The sequence below is a fragment of the Styela clava genome, chromosome 12, assembly GCF_964204865.1.
Source record: "Styela clava chromosome 12, kaStyClav1.hap1.2, whole genome shotgun sequence".
NCBI lineage: Eukaryota > Metazoa > Chordata > Ascidiacea > Stolidobranchia > Styelidae > Styela > Styela clava.
In genome coordinates, this window is record NC_135261.1 from 11,115,697 (window position 1) to 11,135,763 (window position 20,067).

Sequence of the window (20,067 nt, forward strand, 5' to 3'; positions counted from 1 at the left end):
ATTGGTGCAATGAGAGCTGTCTCTGATGATCGCATAGTCGTATCATTCTCTCCAGTCCAACGACTAACATACCGCCCCTCACAAATGATCGATGTATAAATAATATGCAGAATATTTGATAAAGTCGTTTCTTTTACATCTATATTTTTCAGGACTTCCGATGTTACACTAGTCCAACAATGATAAATTGCACTTCATCCCCAACTCTGAATCAATGTTTATAGCTAAACTTGATTGCTCTGCAGCTGATTAGGGCTTGAGAAAAAATTGAATATTGTCTTCTAAATCCTGGTATTTCCAGTTCTGCAGTTGGAGGGTGAATAAGTTGATGCACTTTTTTTCAAGTTTTGCAAATTTTTATGACATATTTTTTCAGCTACTTTCCTCTTTTTTGGAGAAGATCTATTCAAAGTTGGCGTTCATCTTGGGCATTGCACCAATTTCAAGACGCGACTGTGAGGCTTTGTTGGATATTCCTCTCTCTTTTATTATAAAATTAAAATCTTGAAGTTACTTTTGTGAATGTCGATTTCTTCCAAGTGCCCTTCACAAATTTTATTTGTCACATACTGGTAAATACAGGTGTTTAATATCAAAATCAGCCTGCAAACCAATCACATTTTTTTTCAAATTTGTCTGCCCATATAAATTTTTAACCGGAACAAAATCGCTTGGATGGTGCGAATTAACAGGGTGCAAGATCCACTGACACTATCGCATTGTGGAACGCAACATCAATTACTCATGTTGATGAGTGATGTAAATAAATAGCCTATAATACAAATTATGCAATTCTAAAAAAAGTATCCTAAAAGAAAAAGGGAATTGGTACTTTCTGACTTTTAGAGTTTGGTGAATATTATAGTGCTGGTATGTTAGCCGTAAGTTATAATAGTAAAATTATATCTCCTGTAGACTAGGGGGTATGTAACTAAAAAGATCGTAACCTAGTACCGGACTCACAGAACATAAGAAATAAAGTAGCCTAGGTTACGATAATCGGGTAGAATATTGCAGTATTGAGGTGTTTCATAGAACGCCAAGTTACCTGTACCTACGTTGTCTTGAGGGGGAAACTACTAGTTGAAGCCAAATTTCTATCTAATCTATCTTTGATTAAACTAAAGAGACAGAGCTTAAGATGGACAACCGGCATTTGATATTTTATCCACATTAAAGTACTGAACCAACCTAATGAAATACCATAGGCTGCTGAGCTAAGAATATACAGCGAGATATTTTGTGCACATACCATCGTCTTCACCAGTCCCCGAGCAAATCAAGTGACCGCAATGGAGCGTGAAGCTGCAGAAACTCGTAACGCGAATAACTTTAATTGTTTTATTAATGTGGGCGTGGCTTTTTAGGCTAGTTTCATCCCCCTGCTCCAGTCCATAGTGAAAAAACGTTATTCCCATTGCTTTATATTTAATAATATTATCATTGTATTTATGTTTTTCTGGTTGACAAATAATAAATCTCTCACTCTCTCTCTCTCTCTACCAGTACAAGAGTATATATTTACGGTACAAGTACGCCACGGCAAATTTAATATATACAGTACTCATTTATAATATATATTTGGCCACGGATAGTTGACCGACACCTCTCATAGTACGGTTTGATGCTCCGCAATTAGCACTTTGTCCAGGGCAACGATTGGGTCCAGGGTATGAATTTTGGAAAAATCCTGGGCAAGGTATTTTGTTTTGGTTTTCGTTTCCATATTTCAATGGACCTTTCCCCGAGCATCGACTTCCTTGTTTACTTTGTGACATTGGCCAATCAGCAATATGCAAAAAGTGACGTAACAATGCCCCCTTTTCGCATCCGCTCGGACACTTTTCTCACTCAGACAGATTTTCAAGCGTGATTGTAAACATTACCTCGTTTTCGCGTTTTTGAACTCTATTCGTCAGTTTTGAGTTGTGTTTTGGGAACTTAAATAAAAATCAGATAATTCAATAATCACTCTGTCTTTCTAGGAGTTTTAATTCAATTGCAGTAATAAAAATTAGTGTAGAAATAGCTGTGATAGACTAGCCTGAAATTCCTTACCGGTACTTTAAAAAAACAGATTGTTGTATGCGATGAATCATAATGATGGTTTGAAACACATACCCCATTTTACAGACGCCAACTCGCAAAAGCACTCTTAAAATAGCCTTGACAATTTTGCAATGGTAAAGTATAGGGAGAATTTTCCGAGGGTCAAAGGTCGGGGAAAGGTCCATAACGAAATTTCTCGGATATTCTATGGGGTTAAGGGTCAGACAAACATACATCGCATGGCACAATATATAGTGCTTTGCATTGCTGGAAACGCGCATGTCAAATCTGGAAGTTGTTATTTGTGACTTGTTACATCAATGTTTTCTACTTTTCTCTACGTAAACACGTTGTAGTCTGTCAGTGCTGAGTCGGGATATTATCATTTGTAATTCATATAATAGTTCTTCAGTTAAACAACGATAATGGCTGAATTCGTAATGCGTCGCTCGGAGGATATGCTTCCGGAGTTTGAGCAGATGCAGAGAGTTGGATTATTTAATGAAAACGAGGTAAATGTATGCAGATATTTTGCATAACCTTAAATATACTCATATGGGTATAACATATTTCGGGGCATTATAAACACTCATGCAATAATATATTTTTAGTTTTTTCGGGGTGTTTTTGATACTCCGAATGAGGCCCTAAACAAGTAAGTGGTACTGGGGTCTAGTATAGTTTGGTACCACAAGTACTTCCAGTGGGCATAGCATAACGACTTTTGCATATGTTATTCCTGACCCTCACCTGACTATGCCATCCAAAAATTACGTCACTACGACGTTATCATCACGTCATAGGGCTGGCTTGTCAACGTATAATTACGATCGCCCGAAATGGCATCTGCGCCGCTAATACCGAACTCACTAACGCCGGCGATCTCTCTCCTATCGGGATCGTTGTGACGAAAAAACGAGAGAAATAGCTTGCTCGATTTCGGAGGATTGTCTGCGCGTTTTGGACTACCTTCCGCATACTTAAGTGGGCCTTATTACGCCACTGTGACGTCGAAATGACGTAATTTTTCGGTGACGTAGTCAGGTAAGGGTTAGGATTGACATATGCAAAAATAGTTGAGCCAGGTCAACTAGAAGTGCATGTGGTACTAAACTATAGCAGACTTGTGGTACTGTAGCGTACCGGTAGCTAATTTCTTTCAATCTGGGTCTGTGGGTAATATCTTCAAACTCTGATTCCAACGCACACTAATGAGCAGGTTTTTGGACATCTTCAGTATTCTTTCATTTTTCTGAGCTGGTATATTGTTTTTTGTTCAGTTGAAGGCGATTATAAAGAAGACCATGTCACACGAATATAAGCTTGTACGAAGGGTCAAAGTGAAAAAAGATTTTCTTGCGTACATTCAATATAAAATCAATGTAATTTCATTGATCAAAAAACGAAGGAAGCGGCTAAATTATTTTTTTAAAAAAGACGAAATTGAATATGCTATGGTTGGAAAAATTCACAGGTACTCCCAAGTTTTTCTTCTTCAATTTGATAAAACCAATGAAATAATATCTTCATTTTGAGCCTAAATTTTACAATTCTGAAGCATAATTTTTGCTGTATATAACATAATATCTGACCTTTTTAGAGTCATTCTGACTGCTGAGCAGGCTACCGTCAGAAATCATAGTACGCCTGCTCCGAACAATTTGACCCAAAACGACAATTGCCATCATGTATAAATTCCCATGTTGTGCTCACATTGTTCACTGGTGTTTGATTAAGTTGAATTGTTCCAAAGTACACCAGATAAATTTTTGAAATTACTTCATCTTCCTCATCACAGTCTTTTCAAGCAATGCTCGTTTCGATGGCCTGATGATCTAAAACTATGGCTTTCACATATTGAATTTTGTAAGCAGTGGAACAAGAAATTACAACTGAGCAAAATATGGACTTCAATGTTGCAGGTTTGTAATTAACATTTTAAAAGCTTTCACTGATTACTGTTGCAAAATACCTGTATCGGTTTCTAAGATTATAATTATTATGTTTAATATGCTAACCATATATCTTGATGACAAACTTAATTTATTCAGCTTCATGGCAACAACAATATTCATTTGTGGGTGATGGCAGCCAAATGGGAATTGGAGGACAACCATTCAGTTGACAATGCCAGGCAAATATTTTTACGTGGAATAAGACATCATCCAGAAAACTCTAAATTATGGCAAGAATATTTTAGAATGGAACTCATTCATGTTCTTACAACGAGGCAACGACTGTCTTTATTGAAAGAGGGTGAACAAGCGGAGTAAGTGTAATTGATCTATGTTTTCTTTTAATCGTTCTATTAAAATTATTACGGTAATATACCAAGAAATAATATTATTATGTTTATTATTAAAAAATAAATTCAGAATTTGTTAAATTGTAGCAGATTGAAATATTTAGACCTTTGACTGTTTCAAAGCTTATTAATTAAGTCTGTGAGATATGTATGTTAAAATGGTTCGTTACTCAAAATATCGCCTTGCACACAATTTTGGATTTTGAATAAATGTAAATGGCTTCATTTTTCAAAAAAAAGAATACAAACTGCAGTTCATTACATCTGACTATCTGAGTTCTCAAATTTTCTTTAAATAATGATAATCTTGACGTATGCCTAATCTGAAAGCACCCAACATCAAATTTTCTAATGTTAGCATTGTACACTTATTATTAAAGTATTCGATTCTAATGTCTTCTAGGACTGGTGTGGTCAAAAATATTTTAATTCCCTACTGATCAACTAAGCCATTCTTGATCATTACTATGTTTGATAATAATGCGATATTATTAATTAGTGATGAAGAACTGAAAGAAAATTTTCTGAAAGGAGAAGCAGCTTGTATCGTATATAAAAATGCAATTGTTGCTATTCCAAATGACAGCAAATGTAAATGTGGATTTCTTGAAATTGCTCTGCATTTTGCATTTTTCGCTGGTGATATCATCAATGACATCATCGATGACCTCATGGATAATCACAACAACGATCCATATACCAGAAGCATGCTTGCAAAATTGCACCTACATTCTTCTGTACTCAATCCAGCGACAGGTATTAAATGTTTTATTTCACGCTATCAATCCTGATACAGTTTGCTGCTTTCGAACACATGAATTCCTAAAACATTTCATTTGGATGCTCCTTCTGTTTTATTTTTATTCAGTGTTCAACCTGTCTGGAAATCAATTCCTGAGCATGCAGATGCAGCCAATTTTTCTGTTTTGGCATATACTGTATTACTAACCAATTATTTATACAATGCCAGACTATGAGTATTTCTGGAATCGGACCAACCTATAACCTCCCATATCAACAGGTTTGGCCAAATGACGATTACTCGGCCATTGACCTCTCTTCTTATAGTATTCTATATTTTGACATTTTAATTCTTCTTCTGCTGGATGGTACAGTTACAAAATTCCTGGTTAGATAAGTATGCTTGTATATATGTTGGCATTTTAGTGCATTTGTATGATTATTGGACGAAAAGTGCTTTTTTTGCTGACGCTTTGTTCCCCCATGCTGGTCCGTCAATCTTTTCAAAGGACCCAGTGCTAAGCTAAAGCCTGGTACTGAGGCGCCTTCATGCCCACTGTCCATAAATTTTAAATTTCATGCTAAAACTTTTCATGATGTTTTAGATTCATCAGACCAGGTCACACTGAAAGCAGATTCATGGGCAGCAGAGAAAAAGTGTTGGGAAGATTTTGATTCTGCACTTATTGAAGTTAATAATTCTGAAATGTGGAAAGAATACATAACGTTTCTTTATGAAAGAATAAACGATTCAACAAATAATGATAAAGGAAAATTTGAAATAACAAACCATACACTGAGATCGTCATCTAAGCAAAGATCTGTATCTGATGAGAGGATCCAGCATTTCATATCTGTGTCAGAGAGAGGACATAAGTCAAAAATGCTTGATGATGATTGCTACTTGTTATATGCAAATCAGTTAGCGTTCTTGGGAAGAGAACTGGAAGCTATCAAAATACTTCATGCTTGTGTAGAGGAACCTGATTGTGCTTTTGCTATTAAATTAAGGCTATTGGAGATGCTCGTAGCCAATGAGAAAATATCATTCGAACAAAACATAGACATTAAGCAGTTTTTCAGAAAACTGTCAAAGTTGATTTCTTCTATGTCACAAGAAGAACAGGACGTCTTTTGGACATTGTGGTTCGATTATGCAAAGAAGAAAAATGATGAAGAATTTGTTTTAAAAGCTGTTGAAATATCTGAAACATTAAAATCATCCCAATCGAATAGAATAAAATCATTGTATATCGAATGGTCGGTTTCTCGACATGGTGTGGAAAATATCATGGAAATTTACGAAAAGAAACTTTGTGCTCTATGCTCTCCATCGTTGGATTTAATCAAAACTGTTATAAAGGTATTGGAATCTTCAGAAAATCAATATGTAGAATCAATTACGGCCTGTTATGAGGATGCCGTGAAAAATTTTGGGCTGGAATATCCAACTGTGTGGCTTGATTATATTTCTCATATCCTTAAAATCGATCCTGTAAAAGTTGGTAAAATACATTGGAGAGCAATGAAAACATTAAAGCCTGATTTAGTCGAAGAATTTGTATCAGGTTATACACTCATCCACGCTAAAACATAAATTGAGTAAACATCTCACTCATTTTCTTGTTTAGTAAAAATGAAAAGTGAAATGCTACCCTAATTCATGCTAAAAACAAATTGATAAAATTCTTTTTTCTTAAAGCATATCACAAATTATTCTCTTCTTGTGAACGAAATAGCTATGACATCAATGGCACTGAAATTTTTACTGTACCTGAGCATTTCGATGATAATAAAATGATTTACCTAATATACAATGAATAGTATGGAATATATTGTTTTATTTCAGTTAGTGGTTGTGCCAACTTCAAAGAGCATGGGATTGATCATAAGCTCCCAGTTTAAGAAAGTGTTCTATAAATCATTTGTTTGAAAGTCTTCACAGCGTTGAAATATAGGTAGAACAATACTAAATTTTGGCTTCGATATGGCTTTATTTTCAATTTTGAGTCTTTTTTTCACCGCTATTCAAGGCAACGAATTTCTCCACAGTTACGAAATTTCACATTGTTTTTGGGTGTAGTACCACTGATATTTTTTTACTAATTTAGTGTCGTTGTAATATGCATATATAAATAATTTAAAATGTAAAAAGCCAGATTGAAAGTTGCATATATCACGAACAAATGTCCCTTTAAGGATCGAATAACAATTAAAAATAGAGTTGTTCCAATTACAAATGGGTGTGGCTCATCGTTCTAAGCGTTAGGAATACGCTCACCACCCCACCTTTGATGGCTCATCGTGCTAAGCGTTAGGAATACGCTCGCCACCGCACCTTTGATTACTCTGCGTGGGTTCGAATCCCATGCGGGGATGGTTATGTGCGAGTGGATTGCCTCACTCCTCGCCGGCGTGGGGTGGTTGCGTAACCGCAGATCGGTTACGACTTCCTCCACCACCAAGTACATGCTCCCGAAAACAAATAACTAACTAATCCCAGACCCGACATGGAATGGTAAACGGACGAGAGGCCGTGGTTTGCCATATGTCCCAACCACCTCAATGGTACCAACCAATTGTAATCAATAATATGCAAATTAACAATAAGGACATTCCAGGGACGAATCTTAGGACTGAAAATTGGTCAATTCTGAGACGGTGGCTGAGTAGAGTAGTGGGTATTTAGTCATTGTGTATCAAACATATATAAACTGTATGAGCAACTATGAAATAATAAAAATGTAGATGATAAGCACAAATCACAGTATAATGAACGCGAGAATCTTTTTCTCGACGACTCCAAAAATTAAATCGAATTGTTTTAAATTTACTTCTCACAAAGGAAAGGTTAAGGCTACTCCTGGAAGGCAGTTAATGAATAATAATGGTGAAAATAGGATCAATTTCTGTTCTTCCATTGGACTTGAATGAGGTAGTACAAAAATTACAAATGAATTTAATCATCACTTTTCCCCAAGTGGCAAAAAGCTTGCTTGCAATATGCCACAACCAACTAGTTGTAACAAATGCCATCTCTCATATCTTGGGAGGCAAGAATTTCCATCTATGTTTTGAGGGTCACTCCACATAAAAAAGTGCCATCAAGTATCAGATCTTGGCTATATACCCATTAGTCTTCTATCACCGTTTTCCAAAATTTTTGCAAAAATATTTACAGCATGTATTTCGAATTATTTTGAAAGTCATAATATTTTATTCTTATGCCAATTTGATATTTGCAAGCTGCACTCCATTTCTTTGACTGCTGATGTTTTGGTACATAAAATACCCAAAGAGTTTGAGGAAAAGCAACATAGCTTACTATTCAACCTAGTCGATATCAAGAATCTCTCTCCCAGGTTTTAAATGATTGATAAATCTATGTTTAGCAGTTCTTTTGAATATAAACGTGTTATCTATAAGTAAATGGATATCGGTTTTCATATTTTGTATATTTGAAAATCCTGTAATTCTCTACTTTGTAATTTTGTTTTTGATAAATCAAAATATAAGACATCCCCCGAAAATAATACTTCTTTTTCCAACCACATTGAAACCCCTATAATATATTTATAAAAAGTGCGAGCTTTGTTGAAGGTGTTTCCTTGTCATTTTGTCTTGACGAACTAACAAAGAAATATTTTGTTCGAAAATATAAACAGTGTACGCGGTACGGGATAGCCTGCTTGTGATTATTGTAAACAATGAAATCAGTGTACTGAAACGTAGGCTAAACATTGTCGGAAAAACACTATGACATCATGATAGAAAGTTGCAACAAAAACCACCTAACAGAACAGCTACGATGACATCGATTCAACTACTGCACTGCACTTCGGTCTTTCAATTTCAATTCAATTATTAACTTTCAATGAACAATGTTCACTGAACATGAGTAATTGTTAGAGGATAGTGAGAACCGCAGGAAGAATAGTTGCCGGTTGAGAATCACCGGTCTAGCTTCTTCAGACAAAAACGATACCTGCAAATATGAAAGATCATAATAATGGTTAATTCAAGTTATTATTATAAATTTCAAAAATGCTAGGGATGGTCTGTTTCTACTTCGCTGTCTAAATGGATTGATTGAAAAAACCTCCCACATCAAACCATTTAAACAGCGAAGTAGAGGCATACCACCCCTAGCATATCTTTCATATGTGCAGGTATATCTTGTTTTGTCTGAAGAAGTTAGACTACGATCTAACGAAAGCTCAAAAATATATTTGCTATTTCTTTTAAATGATTATGCCATTCGCTTTTTTGTTTACTCCAGCTTTAGTTTGCTGAATATCCGTAATCTAGGAGATAATTACGGTATATGCGAAAAACATGTTGGACTGTCTCAAGATGGTTACCGTTTGCACTACCATTCAAGTACATTCAGCTGTAACAATCATTAGTAAACTAACCTTAAACCCATTTTGAAGCGGTAAATGAATTGCAGGCCGATGTTTTCAATATTAAAATTTAAATAACATAAAGTACCGTTTATTTGTGCAGGGATTAAACATAAAAATAAGGAATGAAACACAGTGGACAATATAAAGTGTAAATAATATATCTTTCGATTAGGGTAAATTTGAATGAGGCATTGAAACATGGACAAAGTATGAAATATCTGAAAACTAACGCTTCAGATAAATAGGATCGAAAAAACACAAAAAGTTTTTTCAAGAAATTAAAAAAAAAATTAAATATAGTATCATGGATACCGACAACATTTTAAACTCACAGACGGATGCCGTCAATAATTTGTGATTTCATTTGTAACACAATAAATATTGCTACTAATTTTAGTATAGTATCATGTCTAGATATTGCATTTTTATCCTTATCAGCTATTCTTATTTTAATAATTCTCAGAATCGTATTTGAAATACTGAAAGTCTTTTTCATAAATGTTTCTCAGGTTTGCTAAAGTTTCCGATGAAATTTTTGAAAAGTATTCTTGAGTAACGTTAGGGTTTACTGCCGGCTTTCCAGGTGGGAACTTAATCCGTTTCTCTTTAGAATCACTTTGTTGAATATGGTCTAATATCCGTTCTGAATCGTGTTCTAAATCGTTGAATCGAACTACATAATCATAATTTATAGCACAAGGATTGCACAGCAAATGTTGAGGACGCCAGTGAATGTCTAGATTTCTCGGAATATCAGCCTTTGCAATGACACCGTGTCTAAAAATGGAACATTATATTGGGCATTGAAAACCAAAAACACATTTCACACTTGAAATTTTGTTATCGAGCAACTAATATTGAGTTTTAATTTTGATGCAGCAATACTTCCAGAAAGCTTAGTTTGTTTAAGCTAAACAGATTTTATTTTCATGTAGAAGTCATGTAGGCCTACATTATGTTACTGAATCCGCTATAAGATTATAAAAGTTGAAATTTAGAATTAATGTTGTTTGTGATTAGTTTACTCTTCCAGGTCAAATGAGCATCCTATGTCGGATCCAGATTTTAAAATTCATAGCACAAAATAATATGGCAACGGTTGATAGGCTACCTGATAAACTCGTCAAAAGTGATGTTGCCAGAAAATCCACGCATTGTAATGTCCATCACCTTTAGTTGATCAGCCTGATTTAATTTCAAAAACTCTGGATTTGAGGTAATCGTTTCAAGCGCCTCTTGTCTCGTGTGTCTAAAAATACACATATATACAAGGCTTTTTAGGACAATTGAACAAAAATTATAGTATTAACGCAGATAACAAAATCATTGAAGACCCGTCAACAAGTTATAGAGACAACGATAACCTTTCATTTTGCACTACAATGGCAACAATTGTGCTCTCTAAGGGCGCATGGACGTAATATAATGTACATTTTTATTTATGTATAAAATGAATTAGAACATTACCTTGCATATTTAAGGTTGTATCCATTTAGATAACTTGCAATAAAGTGACGTGCTATTTCTCTCCCATGAGAATATACAAACGCAGTTCTTTCACCTTGGAACTTGTTTTTATACGCTGATACAAGTCTTCTGTATGGATGCCTGGTTACCATGAACTTTGTATATGTATTCAGTCTTTCAACTACGCCTTGACTGCTGAGCCTAAACAATTAAATATGAAAATTTATAGAAATTTAAAGCAAGAACTTGGTGCGTTCGAACATATTATATGTAGTGAAATTGTGATTTTTCAAATACCAACTATATATATTTATTTATAACTTGATTCATAAGAAGAAATATACGACGCTCCCCGCATTTTTTGCACATGGGGTATTGGTTACTTGGGTTGCCGACGGTCATTTAATAACCGGTACCAGTTCAGGTCACTAGGGTTAACTGGTTGCCAAATCAATTCTCCATAGCACAGTGGGTAACATGGCATAAAATTAAAAGCCAGGAAGTTCGCTGAAAGTTGTAAAATCAGTCGTAACAACTAAGTCTCCATGATATGGGATTTGAGCTTACCATGTCCACCAACTGGAGTAAATAATAACTTATTTATTACGTAATAATTGAATAAGATTGTTGGAAACCATGTTCTAAGCAAATGTGTAAAATACTTACTTTGCCATTGATTTCATTTTTCCATAATTCATTACAAGATAACTTTTCTTAACATTGAAAGCATCTTCCAACGTACTCTTCCCCATTAGATAATACATGAGTGACTTCCAAGTTGTACAAGCAGCCTGAAATGACAATACAAAAGCGTTACAATAACGTGTGCTAATCGCTATTCGCATTTTTATCAAAAGGATAGTAATCAAAACCCTGGCAAAATTTCTTACCTTGGGTATGACACACATTATCGTTTTATGCGTGTCGTCGTACAACATTCGTTTTAGGTCTATAAGATCAGTGAACTTGCCATTCGGGTACTTCTTGCAAGCTTCTTGAATATTTTGCATTCTTGATTTATACGGCTCTTCTTTAGAAAGTGGATGCAGTGGAATTTCACCTTAAATGATCAAAAAATTTTACTTTTGAGATATGAACAAGCGTTAAATAGGTACGGTTTTGACACTTACAAACTGGGACAGGCGATGTAAATTAAAGTTAAGTTTTTTAAAGTAATAAAACAGAATTCAATTTGTACGTTTTATGAAATATAATCTCCTTTATTATTTCTAAAACCGACCATTTCTTCTAGTAATTTCCTGAAAGGGTTTTCTTACCTGTCGGGATAAGTTTTGTAATATTCATGTGTACAGCATCCATTCTCAATAATACTCTGTTGTAAGGACTGAATCGTCTTAAAAATGTTCCATTGTACTGTGAATAGGTTACAGAAAAATATTCAAACAAATTGACGTCAAGTTTTTGTTGTACAGTTCATATGACATGCACGGAATTGCTGTTGATTAACTTTAAGCTTATATTAGCACAATAAAATAGCAAAGCCATTTCAATTTTCATCTCAATTACAATAATATGTAAATATACCACCTACCCAAATATGTAATTTTATGCAACTTGTATCTAGTTAAAATTTATTTATAAGGTATTTTTCATTGGATGACTTGCTTGGCATAAAAATATTTCGAAAATGTGGGAAAATCATGAACTTGGTATAAATCAGATAGATTTATATATAGACTTTCAATAGATCAGAGACGTCATCAATTATGCGGTCATTGCCTTTTCTGGATATGCGGTCTTAAAAAGCGCTCATTTTAATCTTTAATTACTAACAATTGAAATAAAAAATCAAGATCTAAATTAAGAGTACATGTATTTAAAGAAAAATGGTACAAAAAACATACTTTTGCCGGATAATTTTAGAAATAGGGAAAATCGAAAGCAAATTTAAAAGGATTGGAAAATTAAACTCCTTCAGCTTCACAAGTCCAAATTTAGCGTTTTAAATAAGTCTAATAAAAATGTTTAAGATACAGTATTTATATTTTTGAGACCTTAAGCAAGAAAAGTGGTGGCGACCTTGCGACAAATATATCCAATGAATAAATTATTCAAGGAATGTATATCATTAAAAATTAATGAGTTCAAATTTTAGGCCGATTTGTGCAACAATATTCGATCGCTAATGATATATATGATATTTATAGTAATATTAATGGGATTATATTCGTTTATAACAAAAACAAAATATATTTTGCTTGTTTTAGGAAAAAAAATCAGACCATGAATAAAACTTATCATTATATATAAAAATATATTAATACTTACATATTTAGGACTCGTCGATTTTGCTGACACCGTTAAAAATTCCCTTTCGCTTGGAGGACTAAATAAGTTATTATAAATTATGAATCAAGCATGAATTATAAATGTTTTGATTAGAAAATCGGATGGAATAAAATATTTAGTTGGGCACATTTAAAAATCTTCTAAAATTGATTTATCAAATAATATTATATACTTACAGGTTTTCATGTTCCAATTTTCGTATCTTAGCTTCCACTTCCTGGAAAAGAAGATGGAGATATTATGATTTATACCAATTTAAAACATAAAGCCCAGCTCGACAGGACGAGATCTCCACGATCATAAGAGGTTTTGCAGCAATTCCCTAAGTATACAATACTTGTATTGTGACTAGTATCAAGAACACGCATCACCACAAAGTTATTACACAATCTCTGCGAACGATTGGCGATAGTAGCAACAGTGAAAGAAGATTTAGCAATTTTTATCATACATGGAATATAGATTTGGTCAAATGAACGTCTGTACCATAATAATCTAACTGATAAATTGGTTACAGATTTCTGCAGGAATGTGTGCTATAGTTGAATCGTGTTTGGGCATCACATAACGGCAGTCCTTGGCATTTTTAAGATCAAAACTTGTCATAAAATGTGACAATATTGTGTCGAAGAATAATCTAGCAAGGTAGAACTTATTATTCAGAGTATACGGTGTCATATGAAGCGCAAATTATCAGTATGCTCTTCTATGATAACAGTAATTTTCGAAATATGATATCGTATGATGACTCCTACAAAATAGTAGATTTTATTTTACATAAATATTCAATACTCTATTATCCAATTACAAACTTTGAGTAGTTTTGCAATTGCTTCCTTGAAAAAAATCGCAAAGGTAACAGCGTTTTTGGCTTTTTTGGAAAAGGTGGATTTGAAGTTATCTATCAATATCAGCTTACGTTACGGCCGTTTAGTTAGGAAAGTTAAGGTGGTTAAATATAATAACCAAGAAACTATGTTACTACTAGGGCAGGGTTTATACTTGTTGAATGAACGAGTAACAACATTTATGTACAACATTAGCTTGAGGCACTTCAAGATCGCCTGTTATCGACGTGATGTGCGACGAAAACTTTTATTAAATATCAACGAAGGAAATATTTTACAGCGAAGTCTGAAAGTAGGCCCACATTTTATATAATCCATGTGGCTAAAACGGCTGATAATCACTGACACTTTTGTGATCTATTCAACAATATTGATAGAATTTCAGTTGAACAAAATTGTTCCCTTCAACGTCAAACTTCAAAGTGAACCCCAAAAGCTCGCCTTTTCATTTTTTTTTACATTTATGCAATTTGTCTGATATGTGACAGGTAGCTATTACCAATAGTGCCGTTGAGGCTTAATGTCACAGAAACTGATATTTCTGTTTCTGCGCGACAACAAATTATATATTTCAGACTAAAAACTCTCACATGTTGTCATCATGGTATTATCTTTGTACAAATGTATATAAGATCCTATACTCTATAAAGGTTATCATGCATTGTGCAAAACAACATAAATATAAAAATTGCGAGGTTATTACGCTTGTTGTGTAAACTACAAGATGCTCCGCAGAGGAATATCGTCTAACCGCAATACGATGATAAGATTATATAACGCGATAGAAACATCAGTTTTGGTCGAAAACACTCTAATTCACTTACAGTAAACACATATATCACTGAGACCGTGTCTTATTCAATAAACTTTTTCCACTAGTCAACATTCTACATTTGATAGCATCCATTGATACAGGTTTTAAAGATAAAATGTCACGGATTGAGAAGAGCACTGATTCAAATGTAACATACAACGGAGCTCCGAAAACTAGTTATTTCAATAGTGTAATGGAATAGCTACCTGCGAAAAAGTTGATCCCTCATTATTTTTTTTTAACGATGTAGCGTAATAAATTTATTTTTGGACCGATACAACTATCGGAAATTTGAATTTCGTAACTGCATATCAACGTATAATTTATAGGAATATGAGTTAGTAAAATCGAAAAACTAATCATTAATAATCATCAGTTCAGCAATTTAATTCCATTTCTGTAAAATTTGCCCGAGGCAGCAATTTTTCGTTTGAGTCATGGCATTGTTCCTATACAGTACAATCATGTGGGTGTTTTAAGAGAATATTTTAAAGTGATTAATGAAAAATACAAGAATTTTATTCGATGGTATTTACACCACACTTGATGATTTTTTTGTTTGTGAGTTGTTTGTAGACTCTCGGTATAATCTTGGCTGCTGAAAATCTGAAAGGTTTAACAAGATTGATTTCCGATAACCGACCACATTTACGTTAAGATATAGAAGTTTCAAAAATTGTTCGGCTTAATTTTCCATTTTGTTAAATCATGAAACCAGAACGAATTAGTAAAAGAATTCAGTGAATTCGTTCAACAAGGCGATTTGTTTCATTTCTCTACTTTGAAGTTCATTTATAGAGTGATCCTAAAGAGCATCCTTATCACTATTCATTTATATCTTTATTATTACCTCATCATTTCGCGTAAAGACTCCAGGAAGTTCGCATTGTAATGTAATTATGTTAATAATAATTATGTCACGGTAATTATATTCCTATTCACGTGAGATTTGTTACATCCTTTCATTGGTTTTACTAACATTTTGTTATAAAATATGACAGCAGTCGTTTTGCTATTTTCTACAGCTCCTGGTCGAAGAATACCCAGAGTGTGCAATAAAGTTTGACTAAATCATGACTTCAAATGTGGAAAATTGGTTTCTTTTAGGTAACCGAAATTGCAGGTTGTCTGTATAAGATGTTTTTGATTTTGGCAAATGGTATATCTGTTTATCTGGTATATCTGTTTGGTAAATGGTATATCTGTTTATCAAAATTGAATTCAATATAAAACACAAAAGGGAATATAATTATATTCTCAGCATGCGTCAACGCATCACATTCACACTTATGTTCATATTTGCATTGCGTGGCATGGCTATAATGCAATGTACGCAAAATCGGGTAGGAACCTCGGCATTGTCATTAATCATTTACGCAAAGGGTTTCAAAAGCTATTCACGAATCAAACTGCGTAAAAATTTCCGGCTGCCTTCATGATATCACATTTCTGAATTGTGGTTATTGTATTAAATAATAAGGCATGATTTGGACTGTACTGTTGAAAAAACAACAAAGTTGTAATCATTCAGTAGTAGCAAAGGGTTTCAAAGCTATTCACGAATCAAACTGCGTAAAAATTTCCGGCTGCCTTCATGATATCACATTTCTGAATTGTGGTTATTGTATTAAATAATAAGGCATGATTTGGACTGTACTGTTGAAAAAACAACAAAGTTGTAATCATTCAGTAGTCATTAGTGTATGCTGTCACATTCGAATCAGTCAGCCAGTGACACATTCCAAAAGTATTTACATCCAAAGAAAATAACATGGGCGGTAGATACTGCTATTTAAGTGTTAATTAAATTGTTGTCGTTAATTATAAATAAATTTTGAACATCTTTGATACTTTAAAAACTTATTTTCCATTACCCATTGTGTTACCGTATTCAGACAAATTTGTACCGAAAGCACATTTATGCATACAATACAAGCGAAGCTCACAATCGTTCACGTTTAAACCTGATTTGCTGAAGCGAAGCGATTTTCCTTCAAATATTTGACCCGCGTGTAATCCTTATTTACAACATAGCATGATGCGCCTTTAGTATACTGGGTAGTAGGTTTTATCGTATAATAAATGGATTTATTTCACTTTACAAGCATTCAAATAATACGTACCTCCAATGAAAGCGGTGGGGGAAGTTCGACTTTCTTTTGCTCTTTAATAAGAATTTCATCCCGCTTTTCAACAATTGTTATAACTTTGTCTAAAGTGTTTCGAAATGACTTCAGTTCGGACAGTGCTGGAATACTAGGCTTTCCTGATCCAATATCACCAGTTTCTGTAATAAGTTTTCTGGTCTTTTCTTCATAAGAACGCCTCTTTTCGGACGTAGAAACACATTCGTCCGAACTTGATCTTATTTTCTGGAATTGAGGGTTGTACTTCCAACTAGATACGTGGAATGAAACCATAACCATGGCGGACAAAATGAATAAAATAATTATACCGACGCGAGTGTGCTGGACAATTTTAAAGTTTGGTTTTCTGTATACCAACGTCATCGTTAGCGTTTCTGGAATGAATAGAATAAATAAACTAACATCTAAAAACAAACAAAATTGAGACGTAAAAGTATAAAAATTTGAACAATATGAGTATGATTTCCAGCTCCATCTGCTTGTACACTAACATTTTTTTTTTCTGTACCTACACGGAAGTAATAGTGGGGAAAATTGCGTTCAGCTATATTTTAATTCTATTCGACCATTCTCAGTTAACATGACTGCTCTGAAGTATTTCCTTCTGTTGAGGTGAATTTATTTTCTATAGAAGTTAAAAGGCTAATCATTAGTTCATTCACCTATTAGCTGCGTAAATAGTTTCACCAATATTTTCGAATAGATGCAACGACAGCCTTAATATTCACCAGCGAGTATTCACATTCTTTTACCAATCAGTAACTGTCAAATGCTCCCATGCTGTTTATGAATTTTTTATTACCGTGTTACAACTTTACCGTTTGTGTAATCTCACAATCGGCATTCACTTTATTCTCCGTAGTCTGTGGTACTATTCTGGTTGACTAGAAACAGAAATTCAATGAGGTAACCAAAGAATGACCCTGAAACCTTGTGATAACCATCGATCTGTACGTCAGTGTGGGAAATTATGTTTCTATTCACCCATCCTATTATTCAAACCTCAACTCCATTACTTTCCAAAAAACAATGAATAGCAAGAATCTCACAGTCACATGAGCTGTCTAGAAGTCAAATCGCAACGTACAATGGTATCACTATCAAATAAATGTACAATCACCTTTACGCCTTCAGTGCCCCTAAGGCTATACTAAGTCATGACGACGAAAGCATCGTAAATATGGAACATATTTGTTTTCCTTTTAAGGAATGGCCGTAGATTTCTCATGTATGACCCGTGCAAAACTGCTTGCTTTATTCCTTGGTTTTGCGTATAGTCAATATAACAAATTAATGTCGCTTAGAATTTGAAGTTCCTTGTTTTTGTTTTTAATCAAAATATGACACATCCAACAATTAATCACGCGTAAAGGAGGGCGTAAATATATCAATAACAACAAAGGTGATAGTAGATAGATTTTCATCACCACGGGCATTTTCGAAAGAGAATCATTTCTTCGTTCCGTTCGACACGGACAAAGTAATAATTAAGTTTACTAAAACGATAGGCATTTTGATATTTAATTCCTTTTCAATGAAGTCCAAATAGGTGAGCTTTTATTACATTCGGAATAAATCTTACTAGCTAACCTACCATCATTTCAAGTATAGGCGGTGTAAGCATTTCCAACCTAAATTGATTTGGCGTTTATTTACTTAATTTAACAAACCTTTGGAAATTATAAAAGATAAAAAAAAATAGTCAAATCGTCAGACAGGAAGCAGTATTTCACGTGAGACATATATTTCAGTTTCGGCTTTGGTTATGTCCAGATCTGAATCGTTTAATTTAAATAGTACTTTTCTGCATGCTACTTCCCTTTTAAATGTGAACGTTTAGAGAAAAAGTGGTATATGCCTAATTTTATATTCAACAATGTCATTATTTTCACTATTCAACGCGCGTGTTCACTAATATGGTATTCATTTCGATGAGATATAGATATATGTTGAAGGCTCTATTTATGCATTATTTCAACAATACCATTTGCCCTTAATAGCTACTACTGTTTGCGATATTTTCTAAAACTAAGCAAAACATTATAGATGTAACACCATTCATTAATGGATTACATATTGACAACTTTTACATCAAAATTAACTTTTCAAAGATTGCCATTTACCGCGCGTGTTATGACATCTGAAACATATGTTACTATTACCACACGTCGTGTCATACGTCATAACGGATTACGTGTGTCAATCGCATCTATATGGTATAGTTAGCAAAACTTAAGTTTGTAATGTCTTCAAAATGAGATCTTTTACTTGAATCAGCGTCGTAGTACAGTTTTCAATTTGATTGATTAAATTTCAGAGTCAGGACATGCATAAAATGATATTCGTCTTAGCTAATAATATCATGCCTACGACATGACAGCGTATAATCACGTCCTTTTATATCACGACACGACAGTCCAAGAACTGCCAGATATGGATAACAAATATATAACCATAAAGTATAGACAATTTCTTGGTAACTGAATACTTCAAGTCTCGCCGGAATAGAATTTTCATAAAAGCATGATCTGAGTTCAGACTATAAAAAGCCAACTATCGAGTTTACATCAGGTATATATTTACGTCATCCAAAGATTACATGCGAAGACATGAATTCTGGTGGGATTTAAAAAAGAAGAACGTGAGCATTAAAAATTTAAAATGGATGATTTTGTTTTGTATCGTCAAGTCTGTTATCACAGATACATTCTTGGCGGGAATGCCTTTTGGTACTCCAGAAGTTTGTGAACCAAGATGACGGACACCGGAACGCAGTATGTGTACCAGGTTAGGGTTAGGCCATAATTTCAGGTACAAATACTACGAGAGTCACTTGGCTATAGTCCCCGAACTCGTAATAAAACTAAAATAAGGAAAGTTAGAATAAAAATATGGCCTAACCCTAACCCGGTACAGTGGTAGGCTACATATATATACTACGTTCCGGTGTTCGCCATCTTGGTTCACATATTTCGAAGTA

At 34.1% G+C, this 20,067-nt stretch overlaps 2 protein-coding genes across 2 annotated transcripts; one reads left to right on the top strand and one right to left on the bottom strand.

The window, feature by feature from the left end:
- Positions 1 to 2,319: 2,319 nt before the first annotated feature.
- LOC120329433 (U3 small nucleolar RNA-associated protein 6 homolog) lies at positions 2,320 to 6,926 on the top strand. The gene is made up of 6 exons (XM_039396056.2): positions 2,320 to 2,561; positions 3,330 to 3,523; positions 3,848 to 3,971; positions 4,101 to 4,318; positions 4,854 to 5,110; positions 5,701 to 6,926. The coding sequence occupies exons 1-6, from the start codon at positions 2,475 to 2,477 to the stop codon at positions 6,690 to 6,692; spliced, it is 1,872 nt and encodes a 623-aa protein (XP_039251990.2). The 5' UTR covers positions 2,320 to 2,474; the 3' UTR covers positions 6,693 to 6,926.
- A 2,626-nt stretch (positions 6,927 to 9,552) lies between these two features.
- Positions 9,553 to 18,104, bottom strand: LOC120329434 (carbohydrate sulfotransferase 13-like). Its single transcript, XM_039396057.2, has 9 exons — positions 17,064 to 18,104; positions 13,455 to 13,495; positions 13,258 to 13,315; positions 12,246 to 12,342; positions 11,859 to 12,028; positions 11,635 to 11,759; positions 10,969 to 11,169; positions 10,613 to 10,750; positions 9,553 to 10,278 (listed from the first exon to the last, which is right to left on the bottom strand). The coding sequence occupies exons 1-9, from the start codon at positions 17,448 to 17,450 to the stop codon at positions 9,951 to 9,953; spliced, it is 1,545 nt and encodes a 514-aa protein (XP_039251991.2). The 5' UTR covers positions 17,451 to 18,104; the 3' UTR covers positions 9,553 to 9,950.
- Positions 18,105 to 20,067: the final 1,963 nt, after the last annotated feature.